This window comes from Eschrichtius robustus, chromosome 7 (assembly GCF_028021215.1).
Source record: "Eschrichtius robustus isolate mEscRob2 chromosome 7, mEscRob2.pri, whole genome shotgun sequence".
Taxonomy (NCBI): domain Eukaryota; kingdom Metazoa; phylum Chordata; class Mammalia; order Artiodactyla; family Eschrichtiidae; genus Eschrichtius; species Eschrichtius robustus.
The window spans coordinates 9,366,915-9,394,351 of NC_090830.1; the positions used below are offsets into that span (position 1 = coordinate 9,366,915).

Sequence of the window (27,437 nt, forward strand, 5' to 3'; positions counted from 1 at the left end):
AAAAAAATTCGTCCATCTTAGGTACTATACCAGTACTGGAAGTGAGACTTCTTTTATTACTTTTTTTAAATTCAAGATGTTGGCTGTCATCTTCAGCAACATGTGTTTTGTTAGTTCTGACTTAAACTCCTCTTTTTGGCAATTCTTCTGAAATAAGATGTATTTTTCTTTGTTGGCTTATGGGGCTCTGGTCTGATATTAGATTGCCTAAGTTGACAGCTCCCTTTGTGTAATAAAAGCTGAAGCTGTCTCTCCTCCTATGGCTTGACAATATAGAACAAGGTAAGTGGACAGTCCCATTGAGGATCACAGACAAAATCTTTCTGTTCTCAGTTTCTTCTTATTTCCTAGCCTCAAGATCAGTGATGACTCAGGACATTATTGAACTGTGTATCAGTAGTCATCGCTAGGTACCAATATTACTGCAAACAGTGGTTTAAAACAACACATTTATTATCTCACACTTTCTGTGGGTCAGAAGTCCAGGCACAGCCAGGCTGGGTCATCTGCTTCAGCATCTCACAAACCTGCAATTAAAGTATCAGCAGGGGCTTTGGGCTCATCTAAGGCTCAAGGGAAGGACCCACGTCCAAGCTCATGTGGTTGTCGGCAGCATTCATTTCTTTGTGGGCTATTGGACTGAGGGCCTCCATTTCTCTCTGGCTGTCAGCTGGAGGCTGCCCTAAGTTCCTTGTCAGGTGGGTCTTCCCAACAGTTCCTTGTTTTCTCAAAGCCAACAAGGAGGAGAGTCTCCTGGCAAGATTAATGTCACAATTGTATGCAATGTAATCACACATATCTTGTCACCTTTGCCATATTCTATTGGTTAGAAGCAAGTCATAGGTCCCATCTTCACTCAAAAGGAGAGTGTTATATAAAGGCATGAAGACAAGTACAGGGGCTGTGGGGACCACTTTAGGATGTGTCTGCCTCTTGGGGCCAGGAAGACCAGACACACTCATGCATTCAAAGTCAACCTACCATAGGAAGGAGCATAGATTTTAGCAGTATATGTTCTACCCAGGAGCCTCTCCTTTATGGTCTTCACGTAAGAGTTTCCTGATATTTTAGCCTCCATGCTCTTCCCTGGTACCTGGAGAGCAGCTCGCCCTCACACATGGCAAAGGGTCTGCTTCTCCTAGCTGCTGCTACAGCTACCTGGTCCAGGTGAGGCACAGAAAGTAAAGTTACAAGTGAGCCTCACTCAGGTGGCACATATCCAGAATCCTCTCTTAAATACATTTTTTTAGTAACGTGGAATATTTTCCACAGCTTAAGTGTTTGGAAAATATTTAAATAAATTTGACACCCACAGATTACAGTACACTCAAACTATGTAGCTATTAACAGAGATTTTACCATGGAAAAATGTTCCTGGAGAGGGGGGAACAGTTTGAAAAAACAGTAGATATTTCAAACATGATTCCTTTTAAATAATATGCATGTATGTGTCTATAAATGTTAAAAGTGGTTATCTCTAGGTGATAAGGATAATAGGTGATTTTATAGTTCTTCTTTTGACTTAGCTATATCAAAAAAATACAGTGAAATGTATTACTTTTGTATTGAAAGTCCAAGCCTTAGAAGTTTTTGCTCATTTTTATTTGAGAGTGTGATCTATTTGAGACTGAAGACTGTGTTATGTATCTCTGTATTTCTAGCCCCCTAGCAAAACTCCCTTGGACATATTAAGCTCTTAATAAATGTTTTTTGACAAACATATGGGTTTCAGAAGATTTAAAACCAATGTCAAGATATTCTGTGGAGATATGCAGCAATACTAATCTATATGCAGTGTTACAAACAAACAAAAAATCTCCAAAACTTGAACTCCACTTCTTCTAAGGAACCAACTCCACTCCACCTTCCCCAATGCAATCAACTATTATAGGAGACAAAGGTAGCAGATGGCGTGGTTCCTGGTTAAGGATAGTTTAGACAAGTGACATTCACAGATAATCTAGTTTTTCTTGTTTTAATCTATAGTTTCAACCGTCTTCCTCGATATGACTTCTGAAATGAGTACTAAGAAGAAGAAAAATGGAAGGAATTGTCATTACATTTCCTATTTCGGACCACCACTCTAGGAGTTGGTAATGAGTATACAATTGATTTTGAACCTTAGGATGAATGAGGAGGAAAAATAAGGAACCAGGTAAATAACCCTTGTAATATTGGGAACTTACTATAAATAATTCCTTGTTATTTTTTAACTTCACCCAAAACAAACTGTTATTCACCAGGAGTGAGTGGGCTAGAGAATTTTTCCTCAAGAGTACTAGATGGTAACGTATCACGATATGTTTATAAGTTGTTATTTCAGCACTGCATGTTAATGCTTACACTATTTTTAAGGAATAAGGGCAAGTATAACTTGGGTCCTATTTTACAGAGTGGAATATCGAAGCATGGAAAGAGGCTAAAAATTTTTTACAAGATGGAAAAGTCAATGGCCTATTAAATGATAGATATTAATATTTTTACTTTGAAAGTCAGTGGTCCATCAAATAATAGCTATTAATATCATTGATCAATCTGTCTTTAGTATGACTAAGACCTTTTTACCTCCTACTCAATGTTTTCTTTCTTTTTTTAATGTATGAAAAAAATTTTTAAATTTTATTGAAGTATAGATGATTTACAATGTTGTGTTAATTTCTGCTGTACAGCAAAGTGATTGTTATACATATATATATTCTTTTCCATTATGGTTTACCCCAGGATATTGAATATAGTTCTTTGTGCTATACAGTAGGACCTTGTTGTTTATCCATCCTATATATAATAGTTTGCATCTGCTAATCCCAAACTCCCAATCCTTCTCTCTCCCCGTCGTTGGCAACCGCAAGTCTGTTCTCTATGTCTGTGAGTCTGTTTCCGTTCCGTAGATAAGTTCGTTTGTGTCCTATTTTAGATTCCACATATAAGTGATATCACATGGTATTTGTCTTCCTCTTTCTGACTTACTTCACTTAGTATGATAATCTCTAGGTCCATCCATGCTACTCAACGTTTTCTTGATTCCTAGGAAAATAAAACAACAAATAACTAATTAGATCATTGGTCTTTTCTTTTTCCTTCTATAATCCTCATATTTTGTGATGATTAGCTCAGTTTCCCCTTTTTAGTCTACTCTGCCTAATCATTTTGTCAGGACCCTAGACGGGGCTTTCAGTTACAGACTATTCAGCCTTGGCTGAGTAACAGAGCTGTCTACCAACATCATGATCCCAGCAAGAGTTTGCTGGTGTGTTCCATCTTGGCTTTTCCCCTATAATTGTAGCTACTACCTCAATCTCATCTAGGTTCAAACAGCTGCTGCACTTTCCTCATTTATCATCCCTAAAAAAAAAAAAAAAAAGACCCTGCCATGTACTAGACACTGTGTAAGGCCTGGCTGAAGGGTGGGGTGAGGAAAGGAAAACCCAGTTACAGCTGATGCTTTCCTGTGGCCAGAATTTTTTTCCCTTTCCCTTTCACTCTATAACACACCTTCTTTCTCTACCATCTTCCACAAGTCCCTGCTTGGAAGCCCCCCGGCTTTGTATGTCCTATGTTTGAAATCTGAGCTCCACCCAGGCAAATCAACAGTCTACTTACCTCTTTTCTCTCTTTTCTTGTCTTTTAGTCTCCTTTTCTCTCTCTCTATTGAAGTCCACTTTTTCTTTAAAAAGGTCAAACTTCAATTAGACCTCGCCTCATATTAACAAATTAATATGAGGTTATGTCATGCCCTTCCAGGAGTGCCTAAAGTTGACTATTGTTCTCAGAAATGACATTCAGGCGACTTCCCTGGTGGCGCAGTGGTTAAGAATCCACCTGCCAATGCAGGGGACACGGGTTCGAGCCCTGGTCCGGGAAGATCCCACATGCCGCGGAGCAACTAAGCCCGTGCGCTGCAACTACTGAGCCTGCATTCTTGAGCCCGTGAGCCACAACTACTGAGCCCATGTGCCACAACTACTGAAGCCCGTGCGCCTAGAGCCCATGCTCCGCAACGAGAGAAGCCACCGCAATGAGAAGCCCACGCACCGCAATGAAGAGTAGCCCCTGCTCGCCGCAACTGGAGAAAACCCGCGTGCAGCAACGAAGACCCAACGCAGCCAAAAATAAATAAAATAAAATAAATTAATTTTTTTAAAAAAGAAATGACATTCAGGAAGTATTGTTTTAAGTTAAATTGGCTTCCAGGTCTTCAAACATTTTTTTCTGATGTCAAAAGTAAACATTCTTTCAACAAAACCAGAAACTGCAAGGAACACAGAGAAGAAAACAGAAAACAGAGTTTCATCATCTGAGTTAATGCTAATATTGGCATACATTTCTTTCAAGATCTTATTTTATGCATGTATGATTGCATATAAAAATACATGTTTACTGAGTAGGGATAATTTGTGATACACACTTTTGGTATCTTTTTTTATTTAGCATAGAGACATTTTCCAACATAGTTAAATATTCAATTAAACAGGTAATTACCCTTGAATTACTTTCAGATGTTTCTCTTCATCTATTAATTGGGAAAAAGATCAGCCCAATAATTATGGCCATTCCTAAAGTTTGAAAATTCTAACTCCACACTGGGAAATTTTTAATCAGTAAAAGTAACTTAAACATACAGAAAAAGCTACTATTGCTGTAGATTTTAAACAAAGATTTCATATATTTTATTTTACTTAATGGTGCCATCCATCATGAATACCAAAATGCAGCTAAAAATAACAACAATAGTAAGACTGCAGAAGATATTCTAAGGACAGATGAGGAAGCATGATAGCAAATACCTCTGTAGTTTGAGAATAGACTTTTGAGCTCTGTTGGGAAGTCTGGGTCTTCTGTTCAACTATGAAATAATATCCAGGTTAATTTCGATCCTGTCTTTGTGAGCTAGTGGTTAGGGAAATGATCAGAACTGGTCATCTAAGTAAAATATGGTAACCATCAATGAATATTTCCATGATGATTACAATAGTACGTAGAGAAAAAATTTTTGAGAAGGATATATTGTTGTTTAAGAGACCCAAAAATTTATTTGCCTTGATAAAAGCAGGAAACCACACATTTTACCTACTTTCTTAAGAAATATGAGATCTGACTAGATCTGCGGGAAGCTAGATGTTTAGGTAAAGTCTCTCAAGGCCTTGCTGTAGGAGAAAAAGCGTCTTGATTTGGATTAGAAAACCTGGGTTCTCGTCCTGTCATTTTCACTAACCATTTGAGTGATTTGAACAAGTTACTTCACTTATCTGAGGCTCAGATTTTTCTTCCAAAAAAAGAAAAAGGAGAGACAAAAATAATGCACGCTTATTGTAAAATTTTTAAGCAACATTTAAGTATGTAAAGTAAAAATGTACTTTGCCTCACTCTCTGAGTCTACTCCATGGTATAACCACCGTTTAAAATTTGGTGTACATCACTCTATACATTTCTCTATAAGCAGTTAAACGTAGTTTAAAAATAAAAATAGGATCAAACTCTCTATATCCATATAATTTACTTTTTCCACTTTGTCCACTGTATCGTGGACATTCCAACTGCAGTCTTACATTTCGTGGTACAGAGATACCCTAATTGGTGAAACAGTTTCCATTACTGATGGACATTTACTTTGACCCCAATTTTTCACCATCTAAAAGTCATGAAACAGGGACTTCCCTGGCGGTCCAGCAGTTCAGGCTCCATGCTTCCACTGCAGGGGGTGTGGGTTTGATCCCTGGTTGGGGAACTAGGATCTTGTGTGCCTAGTGGCGTGGCCAAAAAGTAAAAAAATAAAAATAAAAAGTAAAAAATCATGAAACATTCGCACATTGGAACAGATATTCTCATGTGTATGTATTAGGTTCCTTAAGGATAGCTTTTTAAAACTGAGCCAAAAGGTATATATATTTTAAGTTTGTGTAGGTGGTGAGAAACTGCACTCCAAAATCATACCATTTGATGTTTCCCCTAATCAAGCATGAGACTGCTCCCTCTGCACACTTTAAACCAACATTAAATATCACGTATCTTTTCTTTTTTTTTAAATAACTGCTTTTTTTTTTTTTAATTTTTATTTATTTATTTATGGCTGTGTTGGGTCTTCGTTTCTGTGCGAGGGCTTTCTCCAGTTGCGGCGAGCGGGGGCCCCTCTTCGTCGCGGTGCGCGGGCCTCTCACCGTCGCGGCCTCTCTCGTTGCGGAGCACGGGCTCCAGACGCGCAGGCTCAGTAGTTGTGGCTCACGGGCCCAGTTGCTCCGTGGCACGCGGGATCCTCCCGGACCAGGGCTCGAACCCGTGTCCCCTGCATTAGCAGGCAGATTCTCAACCACTGTGCCACCAGGGAAGCCCCACATATCTTCTTATATTCTGCCAGTCTGATCAGTGAAAATGGAACCTTATTGAAACTTTCTTAGTCTAGGAAAGGAAGAGTTGGATTGCATGATCTCTAAGGACATCTGGGTTCTAAAATGTTACATGTGGAATTATGTGGAAAACAATTGCTTTCTCTAAAGACATAAATGTCTGCCATCATGATGGACTTTTCCGGGCCCTTCCTGACCCATCTGCAAAACTATAATGCACAGTCCTGAGAGTTTTTGCTGAGGGTTCCAGAGGAGGTTGGACATCTATTTAGAGATATGGGACCTGACAATCTCATCTGAAGTGAACGAAGACAATTGTTGCTATTTTCAGCAATTTTAACTAAAAAGGAGGAAACAGTACCAAAAAAAAAAGTAACAAAAAGGCTAAAAATATATAATCCTTCTTTCAATACTGTATGTTATAAATAAACCAAGGACAAAAGCTCGGTACTTAAGATCTAGCATTTGACAGGGACTCTGTAACTATTGGTAATAATTCTACTGATGAAACTATCTCTGTTAATGTCTTCTTTCTGGCTAAACTTTAGATATGTAGATATTAGGCTAATGCTAATAAAACTTTCAGTTAGCCCTAGGGGGAAAAAAAGATTATGACAGAGCAATGGAAAATCTACCCAGGGGAAGGTTAGTTTGATTGATGTGCCCTTCTGGCTTTGGCACTCAATTGCTGTATTAAGAGTTATGGCGTCTCTTAAGTAGCAGTTTGGAAGCTGTCTCCTAGATTTAAGGTACTCCTGAGTTTCCCTCCAGCTCCGAAAGTCGGTAAAAGCTTACGTCTTAATTACCATTGGTTTTTGTTTAATGCTTTCCTTTCTGGTAGCTCTTTTTATTTCATAAAATCCTTGTGCAGTTTTAAAACTTTTACCTTTCAAATTTTCAATCAATCATACTATAAAAATGGAGGAAATAATTTCTAAATGGCACCTGTAGGGAATTTTTTAAAAAATATTTTATTTATTTATTTATTTTTGGCTGAGTTGGGTCTTAGTTGTGTTGCACAGGCTCCAGGGCGCGTGGGCTCTGTAGTTGCGGCACCTGGGCTCTCTAGCTGTGGCCCACGGGCTCAGTAGTTGCTGTGTGCGGGTTTAGTTGCCCCGCAGCATGTGGGATCCGAGTTCCCGGACCAGGGATCGAACTTCAGTCCCCTGCATTGGAAGGTGATTCTTAACCACTGGACCACCAGGGAAGTCCCTGTAGAGAAATTTATTAAAATGTTAACATAACCCCAGGACTGAACTATTGTAATCACCTCCTACTGGCCTCTCTGCCACCAGCCTTCGCTCCTTTGACCCAACCTACAACGTCCCTGCCTTATAGAAGATTTGGCTTAGAGCATCTTCCGTATCTGATCTTGGTCTCCCGATCCCACTTCCTTCCTCGCCTTTTTCCTTCTAGCATACCCCACGTTCTGGGCGTGTCAGCCTGGCAGTTCTCCGAACTCTCTATTCTGTATCTCCATGCATTTTCACAGGTGGACCCACTACCCAGAATGACTTGTCCCCCGGCATGTCATCCCCTTGTTTGTTTCTATTCAACGTTTCAAGATGCAGCTCAAATGTCACCTTCTCTGGGAAGTTGAACTCCCCAGGGAAAGCTGACCCCTTTTGTGCCCTCAATGTCTGGTCTCATGCCTGTTAAACAGATGGCAGAGGTTACTTTCAATGGCTGCTTTCTGTACTAGACTCTGCTAACGCCTCTTTCTGGGTAAATATAGGCTCTGTGTGTCGGTCATCTTTCCAGCATTTATCAAAGTGCCGGGCATACTGTACAGACGTAATTAGTGTTCATTGAATTGACTTGAATTGAATGACATAGTGGCAAATCTGAGTGTATTTGGAGACTCATTTTATTGGCGATCATGGAATAAGTTCCAAGAAAGCATTGTCATATAAACTACACTTATAAATCATGCAAACTCCGAACGAATCACGTCTGTGGCACAGTGATCCCCGGCTCCTTATTATTGGGAGAAGGAGGTATGAGAAAGATTTCATTCTGTTATTTTTACAATCTTCTTTGATGTACTTCTTGTACAATAGCCATGGTTCCCTAAAGGTTCTGTGATCTTTTGAGCTGTTTGAAAGCACATTCAATGAAAACACAAGACTAACCACATGTGCGAAGTAAAATACAATTTGCTTTGTTAGTGTTCATCCAATTAATTTTTAAAAGGTATACCACCATCCCCAACCTTTAAAATGTTCAAAGAATTTTGACGTGACCAATTTTGGAGATTTAATGGAATGGATTCCCCCTCTACCTATCTGACAGTCCAAAATAATAACTGCCTATACATAAATACCTCACCCTTTAATCTAAGGCCTTCAATTCCTTAACGTCTGCAATTATGCTGATAGCTTAAAATTTTTATGAGTATAATGACTTTTACAGAAAGGTCCTCTGAGACACATACTGAAAAATTTCTCAGTGTCTTTATAAGTATATTAAATGGAGTTAGTTCATTTCATTACTTCTTCTGTAATAGAAACCTGATTCCCAGAATGGAATGTCTTTTTCAAAGTATGCTGTTTGTTCCCAGGCTAAAGAAAAGCCTTTAAAAAAGAATAGCATAAGGTGTAAACTTCCGATTATAAAATAAATAAGTACTAAGGTTGTAATGTACAACATGGTGACTATAGTTAGCACTGCTATATGATATATAGGAAAATTGTTAAGAGAATAAATCCTGAGTTCTCATCATAAGAAAAAGTTTTCCTCTTTTCTTTCTTTTCCTTTTACTGTATCTATCTACACGAGAAGATGGATTTTAGCTGAACCTAGTGTGGTGGTAGGTCAATTATTTCTCAATCAAACTGGAAAAAAATAGCATATCACAAAATGTCCATTTTTATTTAAATACTTGTTAATAGATATTCTCTAATCAATTATATGGAGTTATTTATGAAGAAAAATGTTAACTATATTAATTAAGGTTCAAATATTAGAGGCTGACTTAAAATGGAAAATGACATGTAAAAATGGTTTGTATGCATAAATTAGAAAAAGACCTTTGATTATATTTTTCATTTTTAATTGATCTTTGATTATTTTTGTTTAAAACTATCAAATTATAGTTTTAAGTTTATAATTTAAATTTTATACTTATATTAACTGTATATTTAATTATATATAATTATGCTTTTTAAAATCTACCATTCCACACAATAAAGTGACAACAGTCTGTTTACAGCTGTGGAATGTTGGACTGTTACAGACTTCCAGATATGGAATTAGGAAGTTAATGGGTCCAAACATATTTTGAATTCCTGATGCATATTTCCAAATTGCTTCTGAAAGGGTGACACCACTTTATAGTATCACTGGTAATGCATGAAAATATAAATTAAAAATCTGCTTTTTCCAGGAATAAACAATATTACTTTGTAAAAAAAGTTTGCTGATTTAGTAGATATTTGGTGCATTATTCTAATCTACATTGTTTGCTTTCTAACAGAGTTCAACATTTTCCTGTAAATTTAATAATTGGATTTTGTGTGTGTGAATCATTTGTTTATGATTTTTGGCTGTTTGTCTATTGAAATCTTAGTGTTTTTCTCATTATTATTATGAACTATGTGTCATATGCATACATATATACATATATAATATCCTTTTATCTTCTATATTTGCTGTTTTCTCACTCTGTTGATTGTCTTTTAAAAGTTGTTTAGCTTGTTTACATGTTATTTTAAAAAGCAGAAGTACTTAAATTTGTCATTTATATGTAGTTATACCTGCTGACCTTTTCCTCAATAATTGTTTTCTGAAACTTCTAGGAAGTCCTCTCTTATGACATCCCCCAAATTGATAAATATGCAATTCCATTATTTTCTGGGTTTTCTAATATTTAAGTTTTTATATAAATTTTTGGCATTTGATTATGATGAGACTTGGTGTCGTTTGCTTCTTGTTTCTTGTATGGGTGTTTATTGAGCTTCCTGGATCTATGGATTCATCATTGTTCATCAATTTGGAAAATGTCCAGCCATTATCTCTTCAAATATTTTTTCTGCCTGCTCCCTTCCTTTGGGGACTCCAATTACAAACACATTGTCCAATTGAAGTTGTCCCATAGTTTACTGATGCTTTGTTCATTTTTAAAAAAAATTTTCTTTTCCCTGGGTGTTTCATTTGAATAGTTTTTATTGCTATGCTTTCAAGTTCACTAATCTTTTCTTCTGTGATATCTACTTTGCCATTATACCCATGCAGTGTATTTTTCATCTCACACGTTGTAGTTTCCTTCTCGAGTAGTTCAATGTAGGTCTTTTTTTTTCTTTCTAATATCCCATGTCTCTTTTAACTTATTGAACTTACAGAATATAGTTATAACAATTGTTTATTGTCCTTGTCTGCTAATTCTAACACCTGTGTTAGTTCTGTGTCTGTTTCAATTGATGTTTCTCCTCACTGCATGTTGTGTTTTCTTCCTTTTTTTGCATGCCTCATAATTTTTTTTTATTGCATGTCAGACATTGTGAAATTTACCTTGTTGGGTGCTGGCTATTTTTGTTTTCCTTTAGACATGCTTGAGTTTTGCTCTGGAATGCGGTTAGGTTACTTGGAAAGAGTTTCATCTTCCATGTCTTGCTGTTGAGATGTTAGGTGGGATTGGAGCAGTGGTCAGTCAGGGGCAATTATTCCCCACTTCTGAGGCCAAGATCTTTCCATGAATTCTACCCAGTCATGAGACTTTCATCTTGTTGGTGACATGAGTGAGATGAAAGCCTCATGATTGGATAGAATTTCATTCCTGGTGAATACAGATATTGTTCCCTCTGATCCTTTCAGATGACTCTTTCCTCAGCTTGAGATAGCTTCCTCACAAGCAAGTGCTGACCATTACCTGAGGCGGACCCTCTGCATATCTTCAGAGCCTTCTCTGAGGTTCTTTCTTCTTCATACTGTGACCCACAAACTCCAGCCACCTTGTCCTCCCTGGACTCTTAGCTCCATTTCTTCAACTCAGAGGGTCCGTTGTGTTCTGCCTGGGTTTCCTCTTCTTGGGCTGCAGCCAGAAGACTCTCCCAAGGCAGTAAACTGGGGCAACCATGGGGCTCACTTTGTTTATGTCATGTCTTTCTAGGATCACTGGCAGCTTAGTTGCCTGATGTACAGTGCCTTGAAAACCATTGTTTCATATATTTTGTCCTCGTTTTGGTTGTTTCCAGTGAGAGTGTAAAAATGGTACCTGTTACTCCATTCAGTTCAGAACTATAATTTCTTTAGGTATCTGGAATCCCTTCTTGCATATGGGTTGAAGTGCATATCTATTTTGATTTTTGTTTTTTACTCCATCCAAATTATTTACCCCAACATTAATTAGTGAAAATTTTCTTCCCTGATTGTTGTTGATATTTACATTGCACTATTTTAAACACTCACTTAAATTGGGGTTTATTTCTGGATCAGCTCTTGGGTACTGGGGATCTATTTGTCTAATTTTGCCCCAGAGGTATGCTCTTTTACTGGCAGGTGCTTTGTCATATATTTTTAATATGTGATAATGCTAATCTTCCCTATTATACTTTTCCATTAAATGTTCCTCTGAGAATTTTAAATTTTATTCTGTTATTCTTTTATATCCGTTTAAGAGGCATTTTATCAAATTTATAAAACCATTCTGGGATTTTTCTTAAGACTGAATTAAATATGGAAATTAACTTGAGGATGGCCCACAGAAATTTTATATAATATTTGTCTTCCTATCCAGGAGCATAATATAGCTATCAATCTTTTTTTTTTTTTTTTTATGTAATGTCTTATAGCTATCAATCTTCACCACTCATTCAAATCTTTCATTTTAATTTTCTAAAGGTTTTTATAGTTTCTTCACAAAGATCTTGTGAATATAAGTTTTCTCTCAGGTACTTCTGTGTGTGTGTTTGCCATTGGAAATTGACCTTTATTTTGTCAATTTGTTTTTCTACAATTACAGATAAAATGTTCTTGACGCCACATGTGTGCCTGTGTGTCTGTGTGTATATACTTGCACTGATCTGGCTTCCCATATTCCATACTATATCCAGTTGTTTTTAGAACTGAACCCTTGACTTTTCTAGGTATATAATCATGTCACTATGAAATAATGGTATTTTTGTCACTTTATTTACAATACTTAAATAATTCCATAAAATCGGTCGTGAAACTAGCTACAACATAGAGTTACATTACAAGAAATATTAGTCTGGATCCCAAATTGAACTGAAAATAAATTGAAATCTTCATAGAATCCTTTTAAAAATACCCAAGGAAGAATCCAAATGTAACACAAAGCAAAAGATTTTTATTTTTTCTATTTACTTCTTGTCTATCTAATATCATCTCACACAGGGAACTGCTCTTCAATTTATCCCCAAAACTCCTCTCTCTGCCCCACATTCTTCTTCAAATCCAGCTCACATAGAGCCAAGTCCTTCCCCCACCAGCACCACCCAAAGTTTCCTGGATTTTCTGATAACCCTATTAATTCCACTTTGCTGGCTTTCTTGGTTCTCTACTTCACCATTACCCTAACCAACAAAAAAAATCTTTCCAGTGGCAAATATTCAATGGAATTTAAGTTAGGATGGGGCTGGGGCAGGGGCGGGGGGTGGATTCAGGCTACCCACACCTACCGTTTAATGTACTTAGCAAACAGATGACTTTGAATGCTTCTCATTAGCTAAGACAATATAAACATTTTAAAGTCCCGTGGTTCTCTAAAATAACGTTGAAAAACATTATTTTTATTACATGTTATAATATATGGAAGAGTTAATGAACCAATTTTTATTTGATTGTACATAACTTTCAAATTTAAAAAGTTTGAAAACTACTGCTCCACAGAAGGTACCTGGAGGTATAGCTGACTGCACTCCGGGGTCAGGAAAATGCTCTGGTGCCATCTGCTGGTTCCTGAAGATATACCAGTTACTCTGGTTGATTTCCAAACCATTTCTTTCAACTCCCAGCTCCCTACCAATGGCTTTCAAAATAACCAGAAAAATCATTGCAATTTTGGGTGGCAAGACCACAGTGCTCAACCTCATAATAATGTAGATTACTTTGTTTGGGACATAACATGAAGAAACAAATTCTTAACTTCTCAGTCATTGAACTAGTCATGTATTTGTTGGCACTTGAGTAAAATGTAGATTTCACATGCTGCATTTACAGTGCTAATTAGGTACATCTTACTTGGTTTGTCATTAATAGATACATTTTCAAGGAGATAGTATGCCATCAGTTGTAATATATGATGCAAATAATCTGCTAAAAATACAATTTTGAATTTTCTGAATGATTTAGTTTTATTATAGTTAGAATAATTCTAAGTTATTCCTGTAACAATGCTACTCTTACTTGCATTCTGATACATATTTCTTGAACAGGAAGGAGATACAGATAGAGCTTACACACATTTACATTCATTCATTCATTTGTTCAGCTCATAAATATTTATTGTCAACCGTATGCCATGCACTTTACTGTGTAGCAGGGATTCAGCCATAAACTTGAGAAAGCCCTGTCTTCAACACCATCCTTGGACCAGCATAAGGTCTGCACATGGATATCACAAATACATAATAAATTTTTTTTTTTTTAATGTGGAAGCCTGTCCCTCAAAAACTGCCACTTAGGACTGCACATCCTATAACTCTGAATCTCCAGTCTCTGATTTTTGTATTTAAATTTCAGGGAAACAGGTCTCTTGCCCTGTGTCCTCAAATAAAAGAAAAAAGCCTGTTTGAATGTTCTGGTTTGTGGATTGTACTGTTTCTGGACACTGCTTCAGAGCAGGGGGAAGATTTGAATCTGGAAGTGCTTAGATAAGAGAAAGGATAAATTGATGAACTTGTCACAATCTTCCTTTCAGACTGCATGTACACATTAGATTTTTGCATAGTAAAGTATTATTTCTAAGTAGTTCCAAACATGTAATTTCTTGTTTCCTTTTGTTTTCCAATTTATGGTTCTGGAGGTACTCATGAATTACTGTACTACATATTCTCAAAAATTGGATGTGGTAGCTGAGGATCCTTTAACCACATTAAACAATTCATACGACTCTTACATTTAAAAATAGGTAAAAAAAAAAAAAAAAGGTAAATATAGATATAACATGAATGAAGGGTGATACTGATTCTTTACACTGGCAACTAGAAGGACATGGATCAATAAACTTGTGAATAATTTTTTATGAAAATATTTTATTGAAATAAGGTTATAAAATTTTCCCAAAAAATTTTAAAAACCTTTAACTTAATTTAATTTTATTTAAAATGTTGTCATTATAATCTGTACTTTTGCCTTCTTGAATATAATTCTCTTGAAAACAAGTGGAAAATAAATGTATTGATTTTTACCTAATTTATATTTTATGAAAATATATTCAAATTTTGTACACTTTGAATGTAATTAAATTTTATTTTTTAATCTCTTTGATCATTTTTGCCAATAGAACACAAACAGTGCTAGTCTGGATTAAACAACATAATTGGTAATTTTGCTGAAATGAAGGCAAAATTTTATGGGCTAAATATATAGGATATGTATTAGCTCTACATATCTTTATTACTCATCCACAATCATCAGCCAATCAATACTGTACCCAGACAGTTATAATGGTAATTAAATGCTGTCATCTTTTGTATTTTGCTGTCTTTCAGCCGTATGAAAACATTTTCATTTTATCATTATAATGGTTTACTTGTCAAAATTGGAGGTTATAACATATCCGAGGTAACAGTGTGTTAGGTTGATTTATAACTCTTAAGTATTTAGACTGACAGGTGTGTGTCCCTCTGTATCCTTGCCCTGGCTCCAATATCATAGGGGCAGGCTCCATGCCAGCCTATATGGAGACAGTATTCTAGTGAGGGAATACAAGAAATAAATAGGTATGCAAACAAATCAGATCATTTCAGGTAACCGTAAGTGACATGAGGAAAATGCAAGCTTGGTGTATTTGATGGGCAGAAATTAGCTCCCTTGTGATTGGAGTAAATGTCAAGATCAACCCTAGCTGAGATATCTCCACTTTATCAAGACTTGTCACTCGGGTCTTAGCATAAATGTTCCCTCCTCAGAGGGTCCTTCTCCAACCACTCAGACTAATGATGCCCTCCCTCTGTGACCCCTATCATATGGCTTTGTATTATTGTCATCAGACCCCTTATTACATTGCCTGATGGTTTTCTGATTTATCTGTTTGCCTTTTATCTGTCTCTTCCTGGTGGGATGTAAGCTCCACAAGAGTAGAGAACTTACCTGTCTTGTTCACGACCATATGCCTAGCCTGGTATAAGTACACATGGAATGAATCAAAGTATCCGTGCTCTGGATTAAAGGGGAGTGGGGTGAGGAAGGGCTTTTTTAAAGTCCTTTATAAAAATCCTTTTAAAAAGAATTCATTCATTCAAATCACTTATGAATTTGCTTTCTTGGGGTAGAGTCCTTGCTATGAACAGTGATTGAATACAGAGTAGAATCATCACTCTGCCATATGATATCCCCCATAAGATGTAAGAATGCATGGTTAAAATACCGTCTCTGAAAACAATGTTTACACTGGCATCAAGAAATATGTATCGCTATGGCTAAAATTTTGGATTTAATGAATGTAAAATGGCACAAGGCATTAAGAGGATTATAAGATAGGAGGAATTGCAGAGCTACAGATGATCTATAACCAATATTTTAAATTCAAATAACTGAGAAAGGACACTTGCTCTGGTCCTCGGCTGAATAATCAAACCAGGAGACAGGCTTATAATCACAAAAACTGAGGAGGTGATAATCAGAAAACAATCAGGAATATATCAAAAGAATTCTTTTTAAATTCTGGAGAAATTAGATGAGAATTCTAGAGAAATTCTGGAGAAGAAGATGTAACTCAAGATCACGGCAAAAGCTTTTTGAAACGAATATTACATTTATGGATCTCTGACTTGTTCTTTTTACTTTGCTAGTTTACTTCTTTTTTTAAAAATGTATTTATTTATTTTTGGCTGTGTTGGGTCTTCGTTGCTGTGCGTGGGCTTTCTCTAGTTGCGGCGAGAGGGGGCTACTCTTTGTTACGGTGCGCGGGCTTCTCATTGCGGTGGCTTCTCTTGTTGCAGAGCACGGGCTCTAGGTTCAGTAGTTGTGGAACGCGGGCTCAGTAGTTGTGGCTCGCGGGCTCTAGAGCGCAGGCTCAGTAGTTGTGACGCACGGGCTTAGTTGCTCCGTGGCACGCGGGATCTTCCCCGACCAGGGCTCGGTCCCGTGTCCCCTGCATTGGCAGGCGGCTTCTTAAGCACTGCGCCACCGGGGAAGCCCTGCTAGTTTGCTTCTAAAGTAAAATTCAGACGGTACCATACACCATTGGAACTGACATAAAAATGGTTGAACCAAATACTTGCGGTAACTTTCCATTTATTTTCACTTTGATGAAGCTTTTAAATATATGAAGATTTTTTTTTTTTTAGGCAAAAAAACAAATATGTCTTTGTGGATAAAAATAGGCCTGATTTTCATTTCTCACTACTTTCACTTCTCCCCAAACTGACTACTTTGGTAAAGAAAAAAAAAATTCCTTTGAGAGATCTGTTGTTAAGGATGAAAGAGATACCACCAGAACTTGAAAAACCACACTACAAGGCAATCAACACCCCATGCAAAAGGAGATCATTAACTCTCTGTAGAAATAACTGAAAAGATTTTTTTGGTTGTTTTAAATGCTGTTAAAGCAAAGCACAACAGAAGATTGTGTTCACAAAAGGGAGAGATCGGCATGGAGTATAGAAGTGAGCCCCCCAAACTGTAACTCTGTTTCCACCAGTCTCCAAGGAAGAAGACTGACACCCTGGCATCGAAGAGCTCCACATCCTAAGAGAAACGAATGCATCCAAAAAAGATAGGTAGGATATCCAATTTCACTCCTGTGTCCGGTGCAGCTTCTTGCAGAGGCCAGTTCACTCCATTTGGGCACATACCGCTGCTTTGGGAATAGATTGTGGTATATCCATATGGGACACTCGTCAGCAACACCAATCTATAGTGACACCAAGAAGACCAATGGTTACTTGAGGCCGGCAGCGGGGTGGGCAGCACAGCAAAGGGGCAAGAGGGAACTTTTTAGGGGCGATGGAAACTTTCTACGTCTTGAATGGGGAGATAGTGTTACCTGCTTATTCTTTTGTTAAAACTCATCGAATTGCTTAACTGAAGTGTGTGATTTCGTTTGTAAATTACTTCTCACCAGGGTTAGTTTAAACCAACCAACGAACAAACAAAAAGCAATGCGTGGCCTCCAAGAATGCAAAGCGGAGGAAGGGATGGCCCCCAAGCCCCAGGACGGTTGTGTCCAGAATTTGCGGAGCGGCTCGCACCGCGATCAGTAGCTCATCGCCTGAAATTCTCAGCTTCTTTTCGTTTTATAGAGGAGGTAAGAAACAGAGAGATGAGAATTCGGTGTAGCTCACACCGCCCAAAGGCGTTAGCGCGGGTATACGAACCCGGGCTGTGACTTCGCAGCTCACAGTTTTAACCACTGCGCGGTGCTGCCGGTACCTAGTAAAAGCTGGATACGTATATGTTGAATGAATGATTCCGGCTACAGAACCTTAAAGCTCACAAAAGGCCCGCCCAGAAACTGAAACTTCCAGCCACAAGCCAAAAACAGACCACTAGCTCCCAGCTAGCGGACCGCAGATTCTGAGCCTGAAGTCCGGCGCGGCGGAGGGGCAGGGCTTTGCCGTCTGGGGGCGGAGTCGCCTTTTCTCATTCGGGCAAGCTTGTACCTCTTCACTTGCCGTAGTGCCTGAGACCGGAAGTTCGCGCGAGGAGTGCTCCACATTTCCGGGCGAGAGCTGGACTTATTGGTACCACGTGGGAGCTGCTGTGAAGATTCGCTGGCTTTTGAGTCCTGACTGAAGTGGAGCTCCGGGTGAGCGGGAGCTGTGGGTCGGGTTGGTATACAGGGGAGCGTAAGGTGTCCGCTGGTTTTCGAGTCTCCGCGGAGTCGGGGCTGAGAAACGTTCGGCGCGGCCCCCGGGGCTGTAATTAACTGTTAACGCTGTTGCTTTAGTGTTTGCACCTCCGGCGTCCGCGAGTCCCCGGGCAGCAGGTGATGTGTCCGCGGCCGCGTTGAGTACGGAGGAAAGTTGCTTGTACGTGAGGCATTTGCTGCTTACCGTTAAGCCACCTTCTTAATTTTGTAGAGGCTTCTCACGGGGTTATGTTTCTTAGCCTGTGTGTTTAGAAATCCGCTGGCCTGAAAGATGACGTCCTTAGCCCAGCAGCTCCAACGACTCGCCCTCCCTCAAAGTGATCCCAGCCTCTTATCTAGAGATGAAGTTGCCTCTTTGTTGTTTGACCCCAAGGAAGCGGCCACCATCGACAGGGACACCGCCTTTGCCATTGGTGAGCTACCCTTTAACTTAGGAAAGCTCTGGGAAGCGTGTGTTTCCTGGATGTTGGTGTATTTTCTTGTTTTCTTTTCTGACCCGCTCTCTTCCTTAGCGGTTTCTAACTTGCTAACCTGACTTACGTTGTTAAGGGAAAGAGAATAACAAAAAGCCATGCGCTAGATGCGTGAAATGTATATAGGCAGCGGCATCTGAATGTCACAGGTGATAAACAAGGTTGGGGGGTCATCTAAGCTGTAGAGAGGAGGAACAGTCAAAAGGGGCGAGAGGCTGTGGCTGGAGGGTAGGGGAGGAGCCTTCCTAGGACTGGCCTAATTATTGTATTGAAATTGTATTGTATTGAAAAAAGAAAAAAGGCCCCCTGCCAAAAGGTATTTCTGTTCTCCTAGTTGGTGAGATGAGATTTATTCTCTGTGTTGGAAACTAGAAGTCTATGTTTGTGACTGTATTACAGATTATATATGCTAAAAGAATTCAGAGAGTTTTAGGCAAAAGTAACACTGTAAAAGAGGGGTGAGATGAGTTTGCTCGCAAAGAATTGTTAAATAAAGTGGCCTTTTCCTAGGATGCACTGGCCTGGAAGAGCTGCTTGGTATCGATCCTTCCTTTGAGCGTTTTGAAGCACCGTTGTTCAGCCAGCTAGCAAAAACCTTGGAGCGGAGCGTTCAGACCAAAGCAGTGAACAAACAGCTGGATGAAAACATTTCATTATTTCTTATCCACCTGTCTCCTTACTTCCTGCTGAAGCCGGCACAGAAGTGTCTGGAGTGGTTGATCCACAGGTAGCAAATGGAATTACGGAAATAATTATGGGCTAATAACATTGATCTTTTTACATTTAAAGTTTAAAATTGAAAAATCAGGTGTATTAAGAGATTAACACGATTTGTATTGGGTGAGGTAAGCATGCCCTTCTACTGTTGAACTCATTTCTGTTGATACTGAGAAGTAGAGCTACTGAAGATCTTGAGTGAATAGTCTAGCCTCATTAGTTCTGAGGGGCTCGTGTCAGTTTGCCGTTACAAATTGTTACTGCATATTTGGGGCAAAGGGTGTTATTAAACTTCTTGCCAAAATAACAAAAAGAATGGTTTGGGAACAGAGTAAGAGTATTCTCTAAAATACCATAACTTAAGAAAAACAATAATAGCTAATGTGTATTGAACATTTATACACCAGGCCTTGTGGTAAGCACTTTGCACGCATTATCTCAGCACTCACGACATTCCTGTGGGGAGATGCTTCTCTTATCCCCATTTTACAGTTGAGAAGACAGGTGTAGAAGAGTTAAGTTGGCTGAGTCACATGACTGGTAAGCAGAGATGCAAATTTTGTTTCCAAGGTCTGATCTTTACTCTACTTTGGAAATTGTCTCAGTAGGTTTATTCAGTTTATTTTCTCATTTATTTGCATTACACTGGTATTACATCATAGTTGACACATTTTAATTTTTTCTCCTAGGTATGTTTTAAAAGTAGAAAGGCTTCCACTTCATTAATTAGAGGCATGGGGGTAAGGGAAGCCAGTGAATCATTGAGAAAACATAAGTGTAACCTGGGTCTTCTCATTATCGTATCATTAGATTCATCAGTCAAAAAAAAATCAAACCTGTACTATTTCCCTCTGTCTTCTAGCATTTAATTTACCCCAAATAGATCGTTACTGTAAGGAGTACTTTTTTCGTTTGGTTTTGCATTTATTTATTCATGTAACTTATTTATTTAGCAAACATTAAGTTCAATACAAGGATGAATAGGCTGCCCTTTCTTACTGTTTTGAAAGAAATGCCACAATAAGGGTGTATACAAAGTTTGGGGCATGTGGTGCTGCCTGAAGTAGTTGAGGAAAGCTTCATGGAGAAAGTGATGTCTTGGCTAGTATTAAAGCCATATTATAGAACTAATAAAAGGCAAGGGGCGTGGTGCTGTAAGAAAGGTACAGGTGAAAGGATAGGAGAGTTAAGACAGATGTAAGAGGGATCACTTGGCTGGGAGAATTAAGAAAAGCATCTTGAAAAAGAATGCATTTGAGCTAGATCTTAAAGGCTAGACAGGATGTAATGGATCTGACAGAATTAATAAATCTGTCTTATGTTATTAGGGTGGCATGACCAATACCAAGTTTTGTAAAGTTCATAGACAAATTAAATATGGTTATAATTTGATCTTTTTTTTTATTCAAAGAAAGTAATATGATTTTCTTTATAATTAGTCTTCTGGTTTTAGGATTATGATAGTTAGGTGAGGTGAGGAAACTGAGCTGTGGAAGGTGAACTTTGGAGCATGGAGAGAAGCTGAGTGTTGCTGCCTACTTGACCAGTTTGGTTTTCTGTTGGTTTGACTGCATTGATCCCAAAGTCATGTTAATGTAATAATGGATTGTAAAAAAAGTTGAGAGAAAGTGAATGGATGTCAATTTTGATAGTGAATATTTTAAAATGCTACTGCATGAGAATTGGCAAACCCTGTTGAGTACTTTCATGCCTATGCTTTAAGTGCGCTATACCTTGCTTATAGTTGTATGGTTGCTTTAAGTGGGTTTAGCTCATTGTTACACCGTTTGGACACATAAGGAAATACACGCTTGTAAGTTTTGTGTCAGTTAGAATTGTTTGCTTTTTTTTCCCCAGGTTCCATATCCATCTTTATAATCAGGATAGCCTCATTGCCTGTGTTCTCCCATACCACGAGACAAGAATATTTGTGCGGGTTATACAGCTTCTAAAAATTAATAATTCAAAGCACAAGTGGTTCTGGTTATTGCCAATTAAGGTATGCTTGTTGAATGACATGTATCTATAATCATTGCAAACCTTCATTAAAGGTATAATTTGGAAAAAATTAAGTCTTTGGTGCTCCTGAGAGTAGACCAAGTATTACCTCCATCACTTTTATTTCCTAACTTCCAGTTGAAACTGTTATGAATAATAGCTGGCTTTCATTTAGTACCTGATATCAGGATAGGCAATTTGTATTTTATTATCTTGGATTCTCACAAAATTCTATTTTTACAGATGAGGACAGGTTCAGAGAATTAAGTTACTTGCCAAAGTTCATGTAACTCTAAAGTGGCAGAGTTGGGGTTTGCATCCAGATCTGATTGTAAAGCTTGTCTTTCCACTATACCATGCTGTCTGGCATTTTAAATTTTGGAACTGAGAAGCTTAAAACAAGTTAGAGGTGAAGAAATGCATAAAATACTTACAAAAATTAAAAGGATAAGGATACTTGAAGGACTTCCGGAAATTATTAAAGTTGTGAAGAAGATGCTAGAAAATTAATTTACAGATGAATAATAGGATGGTTGTCTTACAGGAAAGCTCTGGCTGAGATCAGATAGCATGATTTTGCAGTAAAACAACTGACTTGCCATTATCACTTTGTTTGCATCTATAGTAGAGGAAAGTAGATGTATGTTGTTAGCAAGAATTTTACTGAATGTTGAACACGGCAATTCAGGCCAGCAGGAGGGCAAATGGGGATGAAAGTAGGTTAACAGGCTGGGCCTGTGGAATGAGTTAACTTGATGGGTGATGACAGGAGGTCCATGGTCAGAATTAGTAAAAAGAAAGGGAATGGGAATTTTTAATTAGAAGAAAATTTTAAGTGTTTGCATGTAAAGCACTTGAACTTAAAGAATGTTCAAGAAGAGAAGGCCAACCTAAAATAAAGCTTCTTAATCCAACTACTTGACGTTCACTCTGCTAATAACATCAAAATTATTTTTCCCCTAGTCTACACACAGACCCTGCTGTTCTCTAGGCACACTTTTTTCAGGTATCCAAACCCCCCTTACCTATTAAAGTTCACTTCAAATTATTTTTTCATTGATTTATTCAAAATTTATTGAGCACTAATACATGCCATGCACAGTGCTAGGCAGTGGGAAGAGCAGTATAAGCTGACCGTGTTCCTCTCTGTTTCTATTACTAGTGTTACTGTGAAGTAGTGACGGAACCATATCACATTGGCTCAAAAACCAAATTTAACCAGTAGAGTTACTAAGAATCTAGAGAATCCAGATTTAGATAAATACATATCAAAATGCAACACGTGATAAGTGAGCGTTTTTCACTGAGTACCTCCACACTCATTGCTTGGCCTTCTCTTGAATTTCTAAAGTTTGCACAATTTTATGTGTTAATTTCATCTTTTACCAACAGCGATGAGGAAAGACTATATTTCGTACTTATGAACTGCAGCAGTTTGAAGCTGTTACTTTGGAAGGTACTTTAAAAATAATGATGAGTTGATGAATGTCCTAAGTAATAGCTGGTTCTTTCTGTCTATAATAGCAGTCTGGAGTGCCCTTAGCTAAAGGAACGTTGGTTACCCACTGCTACAAAGATCTTGGATTCATGGATTTCATTTGTAGTCTGGTGACAAAATCTGTGAAGGTGAGTAGTAAACTGTTTCATGAATGTATAATTCCATTAGAAGGTTGCTTCCTCTTCATCGAGAAAACAAATGAAGGCCTTCTCTAATAACAGTGGGACTTTGAAGAAGTGCCCTTTTTTTAAAGGAACTGCTGTTTTGGCACATGAGCAGCTTGATCAGTCTTTCATCACCAAAGCTGTTTTTCTACAAAAATAAATTATTCTCTTCCTTGCCAGATCCTATTTACAGTGACTGTTTAAACAAAGACACAATCTAAAAATGTCAGGAAGGTTGTTCATTCTTGTCATATTTAATTGAACTATTAGATGTGTTTATGTAATGTTACATATGGTAAAATTAAAGTGTCAGCCTGAAGTAGTTGAGGAGAGCTGTAAATATTTTTATACTTTCATCTGATTGGCCTTTCACTCTTAAAACTGTGTGTGGTTTGTGGGTTTTTTTTCCAGGTTTTTGCTGAGTATCCTGGGAGCTCAGCTCAGATGAGGGTGCTCTTAACTTTCTATGCTTCTACCATCGTGTCTGCTCTGGTGACCGCTGAGGACTTATCTGACAATATAGTCGCCAAGCTGTTCCCGTATGTTCAAAAGGTTGGCCCCGCTCATGTGTAAAGTAGATTATTTTGTACCTGAAGGAATTTTCTTGCTTTTGAAAATTTCACTTAGACATCAATGTTTTTACATTGATAATTTATTTCAGGTGGTTAATGAGATTTAATTTATAGGTAAAAAATATGACTTCTTAAAAACTTACCAGAGTGGGATCTTAGCTAGGGCTCCTTAGGGATGAATGTTCGCTGTTTGGCCCTGCCATCTTCTCCCAGATTCATGTTACCTCAGTGGAAAGAGAACGGATTAGAAAATCTCTTCAGGGCAGAGGCTCTCTTACCATTCCTTTTGCACTGACTTCTGCTTCTCAGTGTTTCTTCTCCCCAAGTGCCTCATTGCCTCCCACCGTCCCAGATTCCCAGTGGAGGAACTGCTTTGCTTCCCACCAGTGTCCCAAAATTATTGTCTTTAATCAGGCACTGTTTTATTCCTGACTGAAGTCTCCCTTACACAGGTGGATGTTTTCATATAAAAGAAGACTCCTTGGCTCCTGTTAGGATGTGTAGTGGAGGTTTGAGTTGGGAGACCTTCTGAGATCCCTTCTGTCATTCAAGAGACTTGTCTCATTTCCATGTCCCCTCAGGAAAAGGGGCCAACATCTTGATGTTTTCACTTCCGAGGAGTGTTGACTCTCAGTGTGTGTTAGGTTGTATTAATCTCTCATTTATGACATTTCCAGTTTGTCAAAGTAAAGTAACATTTTAAGTAGGATAAAATAACACAGTTTCTTTTTTTTCCTTATATTTAAAAATATATTTAGGGATTGAAATCATCTTTACCAGATTACAGAGCTGCAACGTACATGATAATATGTCAGATTTCGGTGAAAGTGACCATGGAAGATACCTTCGTCAATTCCTTGGCTTCACAGATCATCAAAACACTGACCAGAATTCCCTCTCTGATCAAGGATGGATTGGGTTGCTTGACAGTGCTCCTGCAGAGACAGAAGCCAGAGAGCCTGGGGAAAAAGTACGTATAATTGAATTGGCAATGATAATAATTACAAGTGAATGAAGTTATTTTGAATAGTTTTTTTCCTAAGATAAATTTTACACTATTTTTAAAAATTGCCATTCGTTGTCTAACTTGTGAAGTCAACATCTTATGTCTTGCTTCTTCAAAGGCCGTTTCCTCACTTATGTACTGTTCCTGATCTTGTTACACTACTTCACGGGATTTCTGAAACATACGACATCAGTCCTCTTCTCCGTTACATGCTTCCCCATCTGGTTGTCTCCATTGTTAATCATGTTACAGGTATGTGGTTTTACATGTTGTGTCCAGAAACTTCCTTTCTCAGCTGTGATTCTCTTAAAATAGGAACCACATCCTTGTTAACATCTTGAAGATATTTAGAGTTTCTGCTAATTGTTTTTGTGTAATGTATCTATTTTTCTGAATAGAGAAACATTGGAGGTGGGGAGCATGTTTAAAGGAAATCCTTGTTAAATGAGTAATATGCTCAGTGTTGTTTTTTTTTTTAAAATATGTGTTCTCACACAGTCTCTACATGAAAAAGACTGGAATTATTTTGAAACAATTAAAACACATTACTCAGTAAAACTTTCCCTTCTCATTTAGATATTTAATGAACTTTAGTGATTCATTTACAATAAATATCCAGTTGCCAAAACAGTTTTTCTCCCTTGAGTCACTGGAAATATAAGACCAAGAAAATCTCATGCATGAAAATCCAAATTTAAAAAAAGTCCAAAAGTTAATTAGAAGGTGATTATTTGCATTATACATTTTTCACCCTTCAATAAATATAGAAAGACAAGGAAGAAATACTTGGTCCTGTTGCTACTGGACTAAGAAAGACATACTAAGAAAGTCATTTCTAAAGTTATGTCCATTTATTGGAAAATAAGATTTGCTTAACTCCATCTCAGTTTAAACGTGAGTTTCAGAAACATGACTAGCACGAATGAAAGTGTACTTTTCCTGTTCTGATGGTGATGAGTAATGAAGCCAGGGCTAACGTTCATTCATAAATGTGGAATGGAAGATGACAGCTCTTGGTTCGGTAAGGAGGCTTTGAGATGAAGTTTAGCCTGTATTCAGGATAGTTTATTGAGATGTAGATTCAGGTCCCAACTTCACCGCTTGTAATGTGGCCTGGGGAAAGACTATATTCTTTGGACTTCCGTTTCATTTGTGAGAGAGGCATGATAGTACTTGTTTTTAAAAAATATAGGGAATATCAGGTAAAGGATAAATGAGGGTAATGTATACAAAGGTGGTTTGAAAAGATATAAATGACTAAACAGGTGAAGTACACTTTTGAAAATAGGTAAAAAGCTGGATGTCGTTATGTACGTGTTTTAAAGTTATTCTTGTAGAAAGATTTTCTGCTGTAAAAAAACTTAATAGCATACACATGCGGGAAACGTTTTCCCCAATCAATTTTAATTTGTTATATATGCTAAGGAGAAGAAACTGAAGAGATGGATGGTCAAATCTATAGGAGACTCTTAGAAGCCATACTTACAAATATATCCTTGAAGAACAACTTAGACCATTTGTTGGCTAGGTAAGCTGTTACTTTTGACATGCTTTTGATTTGTATTTTTGTGGCTTAGTATACTTTTCAGGGTTGGCTAACAGTTTTCCAGTATCCCTTTATAATGTATTTCTTGCTTTGTCCATGCCATTTCATCTAATTATAAGTACTTAGTCCAATAATTGTGGCAACAGAAAATGTAATTTCTCTTGTTTGTCTTTAGTGCTTATATGTGGTCATGGAAAGTTAACAGTGAAACGAAATTTGGGTTATACTACATGTAATTTGTGGTTGTTTAAAATTTTCTAGTACTAAGTGGACCAGAATGCCTGAAACAATACATCACAGTTGGTAATCAGTAAATATCAACTAGAAACTTAATCCTGAGGGTTGGCATGAAGTAAAGATAGTTCAGCCTCCCGTCTTCTTTTCTTATTTGAAGGGCAACTCGATGCAGTGAAAAGAATGTAGTCATGGTGGTCGGATGTAGGTTTAAATCTTATCACCTCCGGCTAGTAGAATAATAAGTTCTGACGGTCAGGCTGCGTGGATCTCGGTTTGCCGTTGTGTATCGTTGGGCAGGTACCTATCTGGTGGGCGTGTCATTTGTGTCCCTTGCTCCCATAGTTGGCTTGTGAATTCAGTGAGGTTAAATATGCAAAGTACTGTTGAGAGCTTGGCTCTGGAGTCAGACAAGGGTGGAAAACCTGCTCTACTTTATATGGCTCAATAGGGCTCACTGAGTATTGCCTCTTGTTGCTGTTCTTGTTTGACCTCAGGCAAATTATAAGACTTCTTAGTCTGAGTTTTTGTATCTGTAAAATGAGTCTAATTTCTATCTTGTAGAGGTCTGACAGAGAATATTTCTAAAGCACCTAGAATGTAGTAGGATTCAATAAATAGTAACTCTCATGTCTGCGGTATTTGTTTTATTCTGCAGCCTTCTTTTTGAGGAGTATATTTCATATAGCTCACAGGAAGAAATCGATTCTAATAAAGTATCTTTGCTTAATGAGCAGTTTCTTCCACTTATCAGACTTGTAGAAAACAGGTGAGTTGTGTGTGTGTTTGTGCCCTTCTTAATGTGTACCTCTTGTTTTATAAAGAGATGATTCACAAATTGCAACTTAATATAGTGAATGAATTGTAAAGATAATGTTCTTCTTTTCTACCTT

The 27,437-nt window shown here is 37.8% G+C and overlaps 1 protein-coding gene across 2 annotated transcripts in view; it reads left to right on the plus strand.

Annotated features, from left to right (window-relative positions):
- The first annotated feature begins 18,190 nt into the window (after positions 1-18,190).
- Positions 18,191-27,437, plus strand: part of HEATR1 (HEAT repeat containing 1) — a 55,818-nt gene continuing 46,571 nt past the window's right edge. For both annotated transcript variants that reach the window (XM_068547552.1, XM_068547551.1), the window contains exons 1-10: positions 18,191-18,273; positions 18,576-18,749; positions 19,320-19,536; positions 21,384-21,525; positions 23,049-23,150; positions 23,598-23,738; positions 24,517-24,728; positions 24,883-25,016; positions 26,190-26,292; positions 27,203-27,313. In XM_068547552.1, coding sequence (XP_068403653.1) covers positions 18,608-18,749; positions 19,320-19,536; positions 21,384-21,525; positions 23,049-23,150; positions 23,598-23,738; positions 24,517-24,728; positions 24,883-25,016; positions 26,190-26,292; positions 27,203-27,313 — 1,304 coding nt within the window. In that variant the 5' untranslated portion in view covers positions 18,191-18,273; positions 18,576-18,607. The remainder of the gene's footprint in view (positions 18,274-18,575; positions 18,750-19,319; positions 19,537-21,383; positions 21,526-23,048; positions 23,151-23,597; positions 23,739-24,516; positions 24,729-24,882; positions 25,017-26,189; positions 26,293-27,202; positions 27,314-27,437) is intronic.